The 14,143-nt window shown below is 34.8% G+C and overlaps 1 protein-coding gene across 1 annotated transcript; it reads right to left on the bottom strand.

The window, feature by feature from the left end:
* Window positions 1-8,467: 8,467 nt before the first annotated feature.
* LOC9330706 lies at window positions 8,468-9,372 on the bottom strand. The gene is made up of 2 exons (XM_002891907.2): window positions 9,109-9,372; window positions 8,468-8,998 (listed from the first exon to the last, which is right to left on the bottom strand). The coding sequence occupies exons 1-2, from the start codon at window positions 9,269-9,271 to the stop codon at window positions 8,883-8,885; spliced, it is 279 nt and encodes a 92-aa protein (XP_002891953.1). The 5' UTR covers window positions 9,272-9,372; the 3' UTR covers window positions 8,468-8,882.
* Window positions 9,373-14,143: the final 4,771 nt, after the last annotated feature.

The following is a 14,143-nucleotide window of genomic DNA, read 5'->3' as shown; positions in this document are numbered from 1 at the left end:
TTTTTGTTTTCAAATCTTTAACATTTAAAATACATTAATTTTCTAAAAGTATAATATAAAAGTAATAAAGATGGTTTGATTATTTACCTAAAAGTAGGTATTTCCAATTGTTTACAATTCAAATTTAAAATATATTCATTTTAAGTAACGTATAGTAATATCTAAAATCAATCATAAAAGGACAATATGGATTTTGTGTTATATGTAGCCACCATAAGAGGATTGAGGAGATATGAATAATTTTGTAAAATTTCTAAAGGGTTTTAATTTGTAAAATTTTAAATGTAAATAAAAAATATTGGTAAAATAAAAAATTATAAAAATACTTATTAGAGAATTTTTAAAAAAATTAACAATTTTTAAATCAATATTTTATAATTTTCATAATAAAATATATATTAGTAAGATATAGTAGTATATAAATTATGCACCAAAAGGGGAGTTAATTTTTGTAAGTTCAAATATATTTTGAATTAGTTAAAAAAATGTTCTAAAATTGAATGACAACATGAAAATCTATGTAAATACATATAATATTTATTATAATCAGAAAACAAAAAAATGGAAATATAAGTAACTTAAGTTACCCACAAAAATAAAGTTTATATCAACATTGATATTTTTTACCAAGTTTTTACAGATAATTATATCAATAAGGGTGGATAAACAAGATCCTAGTTTCCTTATGAGATACTATCAGGAAGACTTCCAATTTGAATGTAAAGCTTAGTCGCTTCATAATCAGAAAATCTAGTCTCCAAATACACGTTTAAAATACAAAAAAAAGAGAGTGGCCTCTGCATACATCAAGTAAGGATCAGTGGCGATATAACATACATTATTATGTATATAATAATTATGTCGACTGCATACTCTAAATACTGTTTTTAAGCTTAAACATACATTGACTCTAACAATATTAGTCAATCTGTTAGAATTGTTGACTCAGTTGCTATGAAGAGTTTTTAAGCACAACAACTGCCACATTATTTTTAAGATGCAAACTTTTAGTTCTCATATGTTAAAATTGTTGACTCAGCTGCTATGCATAGTTATTTACTATATTTACTGCCACGTCATTTCAATTTGTTTGTTCACATTCACTTTTTTGTTTCAATTAATAAATTTTTATAGATCTTAAGTAATATCATTTTTCTATTTTCTTTTGCAAATTTTTCTGTTATATATATGCAATAATGAACAAAAAGAGGTTTGCACCTGATAATTTTATTGTTAAATTATATATCTCTTTATTTAGTTTTCTGACTTTCTCTTCTCCAAAAGTATATTACTTCCCAAATAATTATTTTCTATTTAAGTTGAATAATATATTAAAAATTTAATGTTAAAAATTAAGACAAACATATTTTGTTCTTGTTGATGGTGATTTTCTGGCTACCAATACAACCGCAAGTCTCAAATCAGATATGAACATGCAAATTTGACGACACTTGTTGTTTGTACCACAAGGTTGAGACTGGAGAGAAAATATAATAACACATCTTCGGGTTCGTGCATGTTCGTTCCATTCACCTTTGTTTAGCGCATCTCCAACCTCACTCTATTTTTTCTTCTAAACTCTATTATAGAGCAAAATTCTCTCCAACCATACTATATATATTCTACTCTAAAATAGAGTAAAAATGAAAATTGCTCTATATTTAGAGCAAATCTATTTTCTCCTTTATTTTTTTTACACTAAGGCTATTTTAGAGTAATAAATAGAGTAATACATTGAAGGGAAACTCTATTCTATTTTAGAATAAAAAAATAGCGATTTACATTGGAGATGGTCTTAGAAGTTATAAATACCCTCTGCAAATTCAACTATCTAAATCATATAATGAACAATGTACAGTTCACATGGTAACTATATATATATAGGTTTCAGAATTAGTCTTGAACATTTTCAACCATGAGATCCAAAATTCCAAATTATAGGGAGTGAGAGTTTTGGGTACCTTTCTCAGAATTCTGAAAATATGGAGAACACTTCTTTCCTTTAACGACGTTGATATAAAGAATATGGAGATCAAAATTTTCACTGGAACATTGAACTTTAATTTGTTCGAAGATGACATGTCATTCGATATGATGCTTATGTTTTAAGCTATTTTATAGTACAACACTCTCTATAATAGATTATCACATAAGTACATAATTTGGGGCTACAAGCTTGGTTATAGCGGAGACATTTCCTTGCTTTGTGAGCGATGAAACATCCTAAGTTCGTATATGGTTAATGGTTTTGCAATTCTTACATACGATGAGACGCTAGTCATCGTAGCTTTGTTCCACTCACTCCGGCTTTGAAGAAAAGGCCTCAAAGTCGAGGTTATTAACACCTAGTAGAGATATGATCACACTTCACAACATCGCATTTGCCGGCTCACTTTGCTATTTTAGTGATTCCGTATAATGTCAAACTTCATCATTGGATCAAATAGTTTTTTTTTTTTAATTTTCATGTAGTATCCATTTTTAAAAATAATTGTTCAAAAAAACATAATACCTTGATTTTTAAATTAGTTAAAAGCGTTCAACGTGTTATAAATCTCGTGTATTCTTCTTGATTAATGAATGAGGTTACAACTTATATATATACACAATAGGGTAGACAAATCCCAATTGGACTAGGAAACACTAAAGCCCACTAAGACTAACATAAACCGTCTTTGGCCTTGGTCGGTTGGGCGAGTCTTCTAGAAGCTAGACATGGGCCTTCTAGAACATGGACATGGGCCACGGTTATGGAGTCCATCCGTTATGTGGTTTACAACACTCCCCCTTGGATGACATAACCGTGTAGATGCCAAAGGATCTCAGTAATACGCTTGGGGATGCTGCCTCATTAAAACCTTACCAGGAAAACCCATTGGGACAAAACCATGGTGAAGGAAAAAGAGTACAGCACGTATTACTCCCCCTGTTTTGGTCATCCCTGAAAGTCCTTAAGTCTCCGCATTCCAATTTGATGCGTGAGCTTCCTCAATGTCGATGTTGGTAATGCCTTAGTGAATAGGTCGGCTGAATTGTCACTGGATCGGACCTGCACCACTTGAACTTCTCCATCCTTTTGTAGATCATGTGTGAAGAAGAACTTAGGTAGGATGTGCTTCGTCCGATCTCCCTTGATGTAACCTTCTTTGACCTGAGCGATGCAGGCCGCATTGTCCTCGTACATGACCGTTGGTCCCTTCTCATCGTCCATGCCACAATTAGATCGTATGTGTTGAGTCATCGACCTCAACCACACACACTCACGGCTGGCCTCATGTATTGCCAAGATCTCCGCGTGATTGGATGAAGTGGCTGAGATGGTTTGCTTCATTGAACGCCACGAAATTGCGTTTCCACTGTGTGTAAACACATAACCTGTTTGTGACTTACCATTATGTGGATCTGATTGATAACCTGCATCAGCAAAACCAACTAAACCTTCTGTGTTATGGTTAGTATAGAATAGACCCAAATCAACAGTTCCTTGTAAATAACGTAAAAGATGTTTAATTCCGTTCTAGTGCCTTTGGGTCGGACATGAGCTAAATCTCGATAGGAGGTTCATGGAAAAACAAATGTCTTGTCTAGTGTGGCTAGCCAAGTACATTAACGCTCCTATGGCACTGAAGTATGGCACTTCAGGACCGAGAACTTCTTCCTCGTCCTTCTTTGGACCGAATGGATCACTATCCAATTCGAGGCTTCTCACCACCATTGGGCTGCTCAATGGGTGGGCCTGGTCCATATTGAATCTCTTGAGTACTTTTTCAGTATATGCCTTTTGATGCACAAGGATTCCATTATTCACGTACTCAAGTTGTAATCCCAAACAGAATTTTGTCTTGCCTAGGTCTTTCATCTCGAATTCTTTCTTTAGATATTCGACTATGTTCAAATCATCCACATATACTGCTATTATCACAAATCCTTTGTTTGCAAACTTCTTTATGAAGATACATGGACTTATGGGATCATTCTTATAACCTTCTTTGACTAGGTACTCACTTAATCTATTGTACCACATGCGCCCACTTTGTTTCAGTCCATAAAGCGATTTGTTCAGCCTTATGCAGTATTGGTCTCGAGACCCTTTCTTATCTTTATCTTTGAGCTCAGTACCCTCTGGTAATCTCATATATATTTCATTATCCAGTGGACCATATAGATAAGCGGTCACAACATCCATTAACCGCAAATCAAGATTTTCTCTTATTGCCAGACTTATTAAGAATCTAAAAGTCGTTGCATCCACCACAGGGGAGTATGTTTCTTCATAATCTATCCCCGGTCTTTGTGAGAATCCTTGTGCTACAAGCCGTGCCTTATGTCTCACGATTTTATTATTCTCATTTCTCTTTCTCACAAAGACCCACTTGTGTCCTACTGGTTTTATCTCGGATGGTGTCCTTAAGGTCGGACCAAACACATCCCTTTTCTTTAATGAACTTAACTCCACGATTATGGCTTCTTTCCACTTTAGCCAATCTGATCTTTGAGTGCACTCTAATATAGACGTGGGTTCATGATCCTCATTCATTTCAAGTGCTACTTTATATGCAAATATTTCATCGATGTCGACATCTTTGCGGTTCCATTTTATTCCAGACATGATATAATTTATTGAGATCTAATTATTATCTATCCCTTCAGGACCATGAGGATTGGCATCCCAAATCTCTCTATTCGGTTCCTTAGGGTCTGCCGCGGCCATGTCTATGGTTTCCTTAACCTCGTTTCCTATTGCACCTTTCTTTGATTCTCGAGGATTTTTATCTATGGAACCTATTGTTCTACCACGTTTCTTACGTGCGTTAGACTCGGTAGCAACTTCATTGATTCCCTTTTGGGCATCAATACGTACTGGTGCATTACAAGCTGGTATGTACGATTTTGTAACTTTCTTTGGGTCAACAAAGGAATCCGGCAATTTATTAGCTAGCTTTTGCAAATTTATTATCTTATGGACCTCTGATTCACATGCCAGAGTCCGAGGATCTTGCCAATTTAAAGATGTTTGATTCCATGATATTTCTTCGACCAGCTTGTTCGTCTCTCCACCTAAAGTAGGAAATTCGGATTCATTAAAATGACAATCTGCTTATCTAGCCTTAAATAGATCACCCGTAGTTGGCTCTAGATACTTAATAATGGTGGGAGTATCAAATACAACATATATTCCCATCCTCCTTTGAGGTCCCATCTTTGTTCTATGTGGTGGAGCAATCGGTACATATACGGCACACCCGAAAATCTTTAGATAGGATATGTCTGGCTCATGACCCGTGAGTAATTGGGATGGTGAATATTTATGTTCACTAGATGGTCTTATGCGTATAAGCTCTGATGCATGTAAAACAGCGTGTCCCCAAGCGGCTACTGGAAGCTCCGACCTCATGAGTAATGGTCGAGCTATCAATTGGATTCGTTTAATGAAGGATTCCGCTAATCTATTCTGTGTATGTACATGTGCCACGGGATGTTCTACACTTACCCCCATGGACATACAGTAGTCATTAAACGCTTGGGACGTGAATTCACCGGCATTATCTAGACGTAAAGTCTTAAGCGGAAAATCTGGAAAATGGGCTCTCAGTCTTATGATCTGGGCCAATAACCTAGCAAACGCTTGGTTTCTAGAGGATAATAAAGAAACATGCGACCATCTTGTCGATGCATCAATGAGGACCATGTAATATCTAAATGTCCCACATGGAGGGTGTATTGGTCCACATATATCCCCTTGTATCCTTTCCAGAAAGTTTAAGGTATCTTTATTTACCTTAGCCGGTGATGGCCTTATAATGAGTTTCCCTTGTGAACATGCTTCACATGTGAGATTCTTAGGGATAACTCTTTTCTCTTTTAGGGTGTGTCCCCTTGAATTTATCATAAGCTTACGCATCATACTATGACCCGGATGGCCAAGCCGGTCATGCCATAAAGTGAATTTCTCGATGAACTCTTTGTTCATTGCCATATTAGCTTCGGTCATATCGATTTTAGCATAGTAGAGACCAGTGGATAATGCGGGTATAGTCTCTAGGACTTTCTTATGTCCTTGGGTGATCTCAATTATATTTAGGAATTCTTTGTTCCATTCACCATTTGTTTCAATATGAAAACCATTCAATCTTATATCTTTGAAACTTAATAAGCTCCTCTTCGAGCTGGGTGAATATAGGGCATCGCTTATTTCAAGAATATGGGCTTGACCGTGGCCCTCAATAATTGTGTGGCTTGATCCACTATCCACCACAAGTATGTTCTTGTCTTCAGCCATTTCTAATATGGACAAAAATCATGTTTTAAACATAAAATAATATCAAATAAATTCAAGGAGATAACAATTAATGAACACATAAAACGGCAAAGAAAACATAGAGGTTTTGATGTCGAATTCAGATTTATCAACTTGATTCTTTTAGGCAATCAGAATTTTCATACTCCATTAGACTATCTTGATCATGTTTACCATCTTTATAGACCAAATGGGCTTTAGGATTCTTCCTTTTTACACTCTCCTAATAGAGGTCACAACGATGTTTGGGAGTCCTACATATCTTAGCCCAATGGTTCCCCATTCCACATCTATGGCACACTGATTTAGTCGAGTGTTGTGGTTTATAAATATCACAGCCTCCTCGCCCTCGACCATGGCCAAAATTGGGTCTACAACCATGGTTATAGTGGTTCCCACGGTCGGATGAGTTATAGTGGCCACAACCACGTCCTTTCCATCCACCACGGTCACGGCCGTGTGGTCTATCACTCTGGACGTGGTTAGATTCTTTGGATTCTTTCTTATCCTTTGCGGCCTTATTGGCATCAAGTAATGGGGTTAATCTATGAGGTCTTAATTTACTGTATCTCATCAGTAAGCCATTATTTTACTCAGCTAGCAATAGACTCATCCACGGACTTATAGTTCCTGGATTCTGAGACTCTCAATAAGATGGTGGCTAATAATTAATATTGCCTTGTATCTATCTTTCTCACTTGGCATTATTGCCTTATGTGATACATTCACCAAGTCCTTTTGACTTTAGGATAATCTTAGTATTCATTGCCCATTTTAAATAATTATCTCCTCAGATATTTAGGGCAGTAAAGTACAAGTTGTAATTCGACATCTACAAGCAAAAATGGTTTTGAGTCAAGATCATGTAATCGTTAATGTCATGCGGTATTTAAGACCGAATCATGAATCGATTTACTTAAAGATTTGACTTTCCTCTTAGGATTAAATTTCCTCTTTTAGGGATTTCCTATTTCGATTAGGTTTTAGGTTTTCCTATATTAGTTAGGATTTATGATTTCCTATTTTAATTAGGGTTTAGAGATTTTCTATTTTGAATAGAATTAAGAATTTTCCTATTTACAATAGGATTTAAGATTTTTCTATTTAGAATAGGATTTAGGGTTTTTTAGAAATTTCTATTTTGATTATGATTTTAGATTTTTTTTTTTAGTTTTTTTTTCTTTTTACTTAGGTTTTCCTATTTTATTTAGGATTAAGCTTTCTCTAGGGTTTTGGTTTCTAGGGTTCATGCGATATGAGGGTTTTATTTCTAACAATTTATGCATGCAACCAATCATAGAAACAATCAATCTAAACAACCTAAGCGACCTCAATCAATCGGATTTATTAACTTAATTAGAATTTTAGGGTTTCGATTCGATTTAAGTTTCTTTCAACAATACGATTTAGGTTTTGAATCAATAACTCTCCTAAGAACAAGCGAGCAAAGCAAGCAATAGCAAACACTTTGATTCAAACAATATCCGATTTTTAGGGTTGCGATTTCTTTAGGTTCAAGTTCGATGTTGTCTTTAGGTTTTAGGGTTTCGGATTTTACCTTTCACCTTATGGGGTTGTACGGATATGAACCGGGAGCTAAAGACCTCGGTTTTCGAACTTGATCACGAACGTTGGGAGCTTGGAGGAATCGCGAGCACCTATTGATCCGATCGTAAGCTTATGAGCGAGGCGGACTTAGGTTTTGTGTGAAGGATTTTTCGAATTAGGGTTAGGGATCGTTAAGAGCAAGTCGTGCTGATAACGTGTTATGAATCTCGTGTATTCTTCTTGATTAATGAATGAGGTTACAACTTATATATATACACAATAGGGGAGACAAATCCCAATTGGCCTAGGAAACACTAAAGCCCCACTAAGACTAACATAAACCGTCTTCGGCCTTGGTCAGTTGGGCGAGTCTTCTAGAAGCTAGACATGGGCTTCTAGAACATGGACATGGGCCACGGTTATGGAGTCCATCCGTTATGTGGTTTACAACACAACGTAGTTTTTTCATTTTGAATATATTGAATTTTATCTTTCTAATGATTATATGTCTACAAGAAATGTCAATTAGCGAGAGAAAATAAACTTCACAAAATTGTGGCGATTTACGTAGTATTTAGAAAGCAAAAACTTGCGACAATGCAATTCTTTGATAATCCAAATCATCTATGGAGAAATTAAGGGACGACAAGAAGATTCATCACCAATTAACCACAAATTTACCAACAAAATAAAATGAAAAATAAAATAATTATAATTATAATTCCATGCACATTACGAATTCTTTAACAAACATATAATATTATAAAAATATATTTCTAGCAAAGTAAGGCCCTCTAGATTTATGTAAAACCATTTACTTCTTTCTCATGTCTTCTTCTTTAATTTATAGTTGATTCATTAATCAAAATCTCAAAAGATTTCTGTATTTTTGTGACACCGTCAAATGTTTCAATATAATATTTTCTTTATTTTATTTTAATATGTTTATAAAACATAATCTTTTTACCCCGACATTACAGACTTAATGAGAAAGAAGTATTGAAAAATAGTTGCACAAGTTTAGGACCTCTAAACCTCAAATCAGAGGGCTAGGACAACGTTTAATACAACGTTGGTAGCAGTCCTGGCTCGGGCCACAACCGACATCACAATTCTTGATACACAAAGCCCGTTGATCTATTTTACTGTCACCTGAAAATATCATCAAGCATAACCGTTGTTTATGAACACAATGTGTCTAAAACTTGTGATTAAAATAAATTATTTGGAGTTATATAGACAGAGAGGGAGAATTTGGTTACTTCCAGGAAAAGCGCATCGAAGGAGACAATCAGAACAACCAAAACTTTTGCTGTCATGACATTTAGTCTCACACGTTGTTCGTTTACATTGTTCCACAGTCTTTGCACTCACGCCAATCACTAACAGAGCTATAATCATCATTATCTTCATGATACTCACCATTTTTCTCTTTAATATTCAACACCTTCGATTTAATACGTGATTTGTTTGTTTAACGGATTTTTCTAGTGTCCCATGAGTACTTATTTATAGATTTATCAACGGTTGAATTTTATAAACTATCTACGGTTTTTAATTGTTTAAATTTGATTTGGAATGTTTGTTATTAATACGTTATTCTCTAATAACTAGAGTAGGATATATTTGTTTGAATTCAAATATCTTTAGTTATCTTATATGGGGAAGTATATTAAAAATTTAAAATAAACCAAATTTGTTGTCACTAGATCTACTCAAATTATATAAATGGGTTCACTGAACATAATATTTGAAAGATTTGAGTTAGTGAGTTGATGGGGTATTAATATTTGGCCATATGTCATTTGAAATTCTACATTAATTTATAATTTGCTTAAATTACTCAATGATTTTAAACTTTTAATAGTGAATTACAAATACAAAAATTTTCACTAAATTATTTCTTTTGTATTTTGAAAATACAAAAGAAATGCATAATAAAATGCAACATTAAATTCTTAAAGATCCTTTTAAAAATTAATTACATTTTCTTAAATACCTACTAAATTCCAATCTTATAACTTTTTTAGGGTCTTCTGGATGGTTTTTTTTTTTTTTTTTTTTAGCATACCAAAAAAAAGATGGTTTTTTTCATCAATTGGGAACCTCGTTTGTTGGAAATAGCGAGCCAGATGGCACATAGTGAAAAACTCGTCTGGCTGGAGAACAAACCTTTGTTTTGTCTGGCTTATTCCCAATAAACAAGGTTCCACATCTATAAACAAATTCAATCGTTAAAGGAAAACGTTAAAAGTCAAGGGTCAGAATCTACAAATCAAGCCAGCGCAAAGATAAATCAACTGTGTCTCCCTTGCACGGGATTACAAGAGACCCGGAGGAAAAAAAGAGCACGGATGGTAGGCGAGTAGGCGACGCAAAGCCACCTAGAGAAAAACGAAAACATTTTTCCGGACAGAAATGCGTCGAATGCCACCCAAATTGATGCGTAATGAACCGAGTTAGTCTCTACGAAGGTGAAGGGATAACTACACAATATAAAGAACTCGCCTAGTATAAACCTTACGTACATTAAACCTAAGATCTAATACTCTCGCAACAAAACTTTGAAAATTGGTGATGGAAACCTTAGCATATATAACTCATGTCGCACAAATCTTAGGTATAAACCCAAGTTTTAATACTCTCATAGCGAAACTATGAACAATGGCAAGAACGCGTCACAAACGACCGTCATTGGAACATTGTATGTGTTGGTTTAACACAAAGACAACATACACACTGCTATTTTGATCACTAGAGATATTACACATCGAAAGATCAAAAGAAACTAAATGAGAATACCCACACAATAAAAAAATGTTTGTTTAAAAAGTAGGATATGTTCTCCAATGGAGATTACATGAATATACAGGAATATTGTTTAGTTTGAAAGGAAAGCTAGCTAATTTTCCATAAAACATAATGAAACAAAGATAATGTTCAATGAGAGTTTTTAACTCTTCGCCTTCTGACCAGTGCCGGTCCAGTAAAATCCGAGGCCAAATACGAAAAAAAAATTGAGGCCTTTTTAAATAATAAAAATTGCTAAAAAATTTTTTTTACTAATTATGAGATATTTATAAGTTTTATTTATAAATATTTTTAAATTTTAGACATTGTTTGTTAATTTTGAGACTTTTTTTATTAATTATGGCATATTTTTTTGTTAATTATGTGATTTTTTACTAATATTAGAGTTTTTTGGTTAATTTTGAGGCCTATTTAAAAAAAAAAAAAAAAATTCCACAAAAAGGCCTCAAAAGTTTGAGGCCCCATACAAATGTTTCTCAAAAATGGGCACAGGGCCGGGCCTCCTTACCTTCAAAATGACTTTTGGTTAGTATTTTTTGTCAATTCTGTTGGCTAGAAATAAAAGACATTTATTTTTGGTCTGTCTAGTGTCTTGAATTGTTAACTAGAGGCTTAGAATGTGTTTGACTTTATGGACATCACCCAATGGACATCTGAATGCTCTCTTTGTCCAAAATCTCTTGATGTAATCCGTTGAATGCATCCTTAAGTTTCTTAGCATGGGATGTTGTCATTGGTCTAAAATTGTATATGGAACACGTCCTTTTCTTTATTGTTGCTGCTCATGACGTCCTTGGGGACATGTTCCATAGCAACGTTCAAAATTACCCTCGAGGGCAAGACTGCCAAAAGAAAATATAGTCCAGTTGGGTCCTGCGTAGGAGGTCTTTCCTGGAACTACAAGACCCAATAAGAAGTTCTTTGTCTAGAGGAGACTACATGGCAGTATTTTCCCGGGAAACCTTAATAATCTTTGTAGAAACAGTTCAAAGTTCAAGCAAAACTGAAGAATGCAGTCGCGAGAAATTAAACCTCGAGCACAAAGAAACTTGGGTTTAACTTAGCTGCAACAACACTCTTAAATGTAACCGAGCGCAAGAATATTCTATGTTTGTTCTCAAAGAAAACAATCAAATGAAGAAAAAGAAGTACGTAAAAAAGTTTGTCAAACATAGGGAAAATGTACTTTCAACATGAAAACAATCAAATTAATAGTCTTGTCCAAGTCAAAACGCTACAAGAAATGGCTTTGTCCAAAGAAGTAAAAGTAATGCTTAAAAAATAGTAAGAATTTAAGCATTGACGCTAAGATTCACAACCTTCGAGAGGATTCACTTTCTAAAACGAGGCAACATTCTCCAAGATGAGATGCAATTTAGGTTTGTTTGAGGTTTTTGATGCACCATGTAACAATAATGCTGATATAGAAAGCTACTATATATAAAGTGTCAGGGAGGGCCATAAACAATAATGATATTAGCTTTAGGCAATATGGATGATCGCAAGTAATCACATAATGACATAATGCAAAGCATTATGAAATACTAGAAATAGAATTAAGAATCCACATAGAACTCCAAATGTGGATATAAAGGTATTCTACTCTCATTGTAGTAATCTCTATGAACATGTGTGACATTTCCCACTGGGCATCTTGTCTCCCAAATAGAACAGGAAGATAGTTGAATGTATCTTCACTTTTGTTTATCCTAAGCTTTGTTTCAGAGACATTACAAAGAAAAGAGAATTTTGAATCATATTGATTAGGCTAACTTGATGTCCAAGTGGGTGGTTATCACTGAGAGCATAATGGATTCGAGCTTTATGCCCATGGGTACTCGATGCATCGAAAGCTCCTTTACTTACATGTTTTTGTTTTTATAGGATGGCAACTAGTCTTCTAGGCGATGCTCTCGATGGTGGGTGAAGTCCATTTTTGTGCTTGCGGAGTGGCAACTTTGTGGTTGCTCGGGTTTAATTTTTAGTTTATTGATAATGCAGAGTTGATTTCGCAATCAATCAAAAATTGAGGAAGTTCTCGTTCGATCTGTTGCTAGGTTTCGATCCATGATTGCTAGAGGATGGCTTCTCTTCCCTGGTATTGATAACATCCTATTTTCGTCCACTTTTGCTGTGTTTTTATTAGGTTTCTTATGAAGATTTCAAGAGATTTTGTGTACTTCAAGGCTGTTTTCAAGTAGGGTAAATTGCATGGCAGGGCATAAGACCAAGTTTTAATTTTATGTTTTGGCAAAGTGAGAATTGTCTTTCAAGTTTTGATAATTTAGCCAAAATCTGACCATTTTACCCCTACCAGCGTAACGATGTACTGTTCACTGTACGGTTCAGTTAAGCGGTTCAGTTACGTACACTGTTCCGGTTAAGCAATATATTTTGTTCTTAATTGATTTCTGCGGGAGTACAGTGACAAATGGGGATTAATAACATTAAAAAACAATGAGACATCAGGATTTAATGCCCAAAAAGTTTAGACATGACTCATGTCACAATTAATGCAAAAGTCATCATTACTTTTTCTAATATTAGTTTATATTTGTGAATAGTTGTAAGAGACAAACATGATCCATCAAACAAACAAATTATTCTGAACGAATGTGATTCTTGAGAAGTTTTGATCTTCTTGATTTACAAAGTTTGGAGCCAAGACAAGCATTGATCGTGTAAGTAATGAAATTGGTTAAGAAGTTTTTTGTTTTAACACACTAGGGTCTTGATTGTGTTCGAAATCAACATTGTTTTTATATAAAAACCCATAATATTTTTATTTCCAATTTTTTTTGTTGAAATTGCTAAATGAGAATAGATTTATGTATATAAGTGTGTAGTTGGGAATTCTTTTTGATTTTTGTAGATATAATCATGCTTTCATTTGCATTTAATGGGGTTCTGCTGAATTTATGATGCAGGTGTGTAATGGATATTCCCGTATTTACTATGGTGGGTGAGTGGAGATGCAAAGAAGAAGAATGGAAATTTGAACCATGGGAAGGCTGGTTTGGTCGTTGTGTACGTGTTAGGCAAAAAATGACGTACACGGAATTTGTACGTACATTATGCGAGGTTTTCAGTTTGAAGTCCACCGAATGCAATCCAATAATTAGTTACTGGATGCCGGGAAAGATGTCAGTGATGATAGAAAGTAAACGCCCTCCTGTCTACATTGACAATCAAATGAGCCTGGATACCTTCTTTTTGATTCGTGGTGGGGATCCTAGTGTCACCTTGTTTGTCTCTTTCATTACAACCGTCAAAGCACTCGGGAATACTGTCCCTAGGACCAATGGTGGCGATGGTGAGAGTTACCGTGTGTGTGGGAGTGCAACGACACCAAATCCCATCGTAGCGGCTTCAAATGTAGATGGAAATAATGAGGCCGTAGATGAGCAAGCCGACGTTGAAGACGATAAAACAGATGAGGATGAAGAAGAGGAGGAGGACAACGAATATGGTGCTGGGTATGATGAT

Source organism: Arabidopsis lyrata, assembly GCF_000004255.2.
Source record: "Arabidopsis lyrata subsp. lyrata unplaced genomic scaffold ARALYscaffold_1, whole genome shotgun sequence".
In the NCBI taxonomy this organism is placed as follows: Eukaryota; Viridiplantae; Streptophyta; class Magnoliopsida; order Brassicales; family Brassicaceae; genus Arabidopsis; species Arabidopsis lyrata.
The sequence above is the reverse complement of the archived record's forward strand: the minus strand, read 5'-3'. Positions and strand labels throughout refer to the sequence as shown.

Bases quoted from the DNA above. Each gene is read 5' to 3' on its own strand.
- LOC9330706 (XM_002891907.2), bottom strand. From the start codon at position 9,271: ATGGTGAGTATCATGAAGATAATGATGATTATAGCTCTGTTAGTGATT. The intron at 8,999-9,108 runs GTAACCAAATTC...TGATATTTTCAG, and splicing joins TCGATGCGCTTTTCCTGGAA to GTGACAGTAAAATAGATCAA.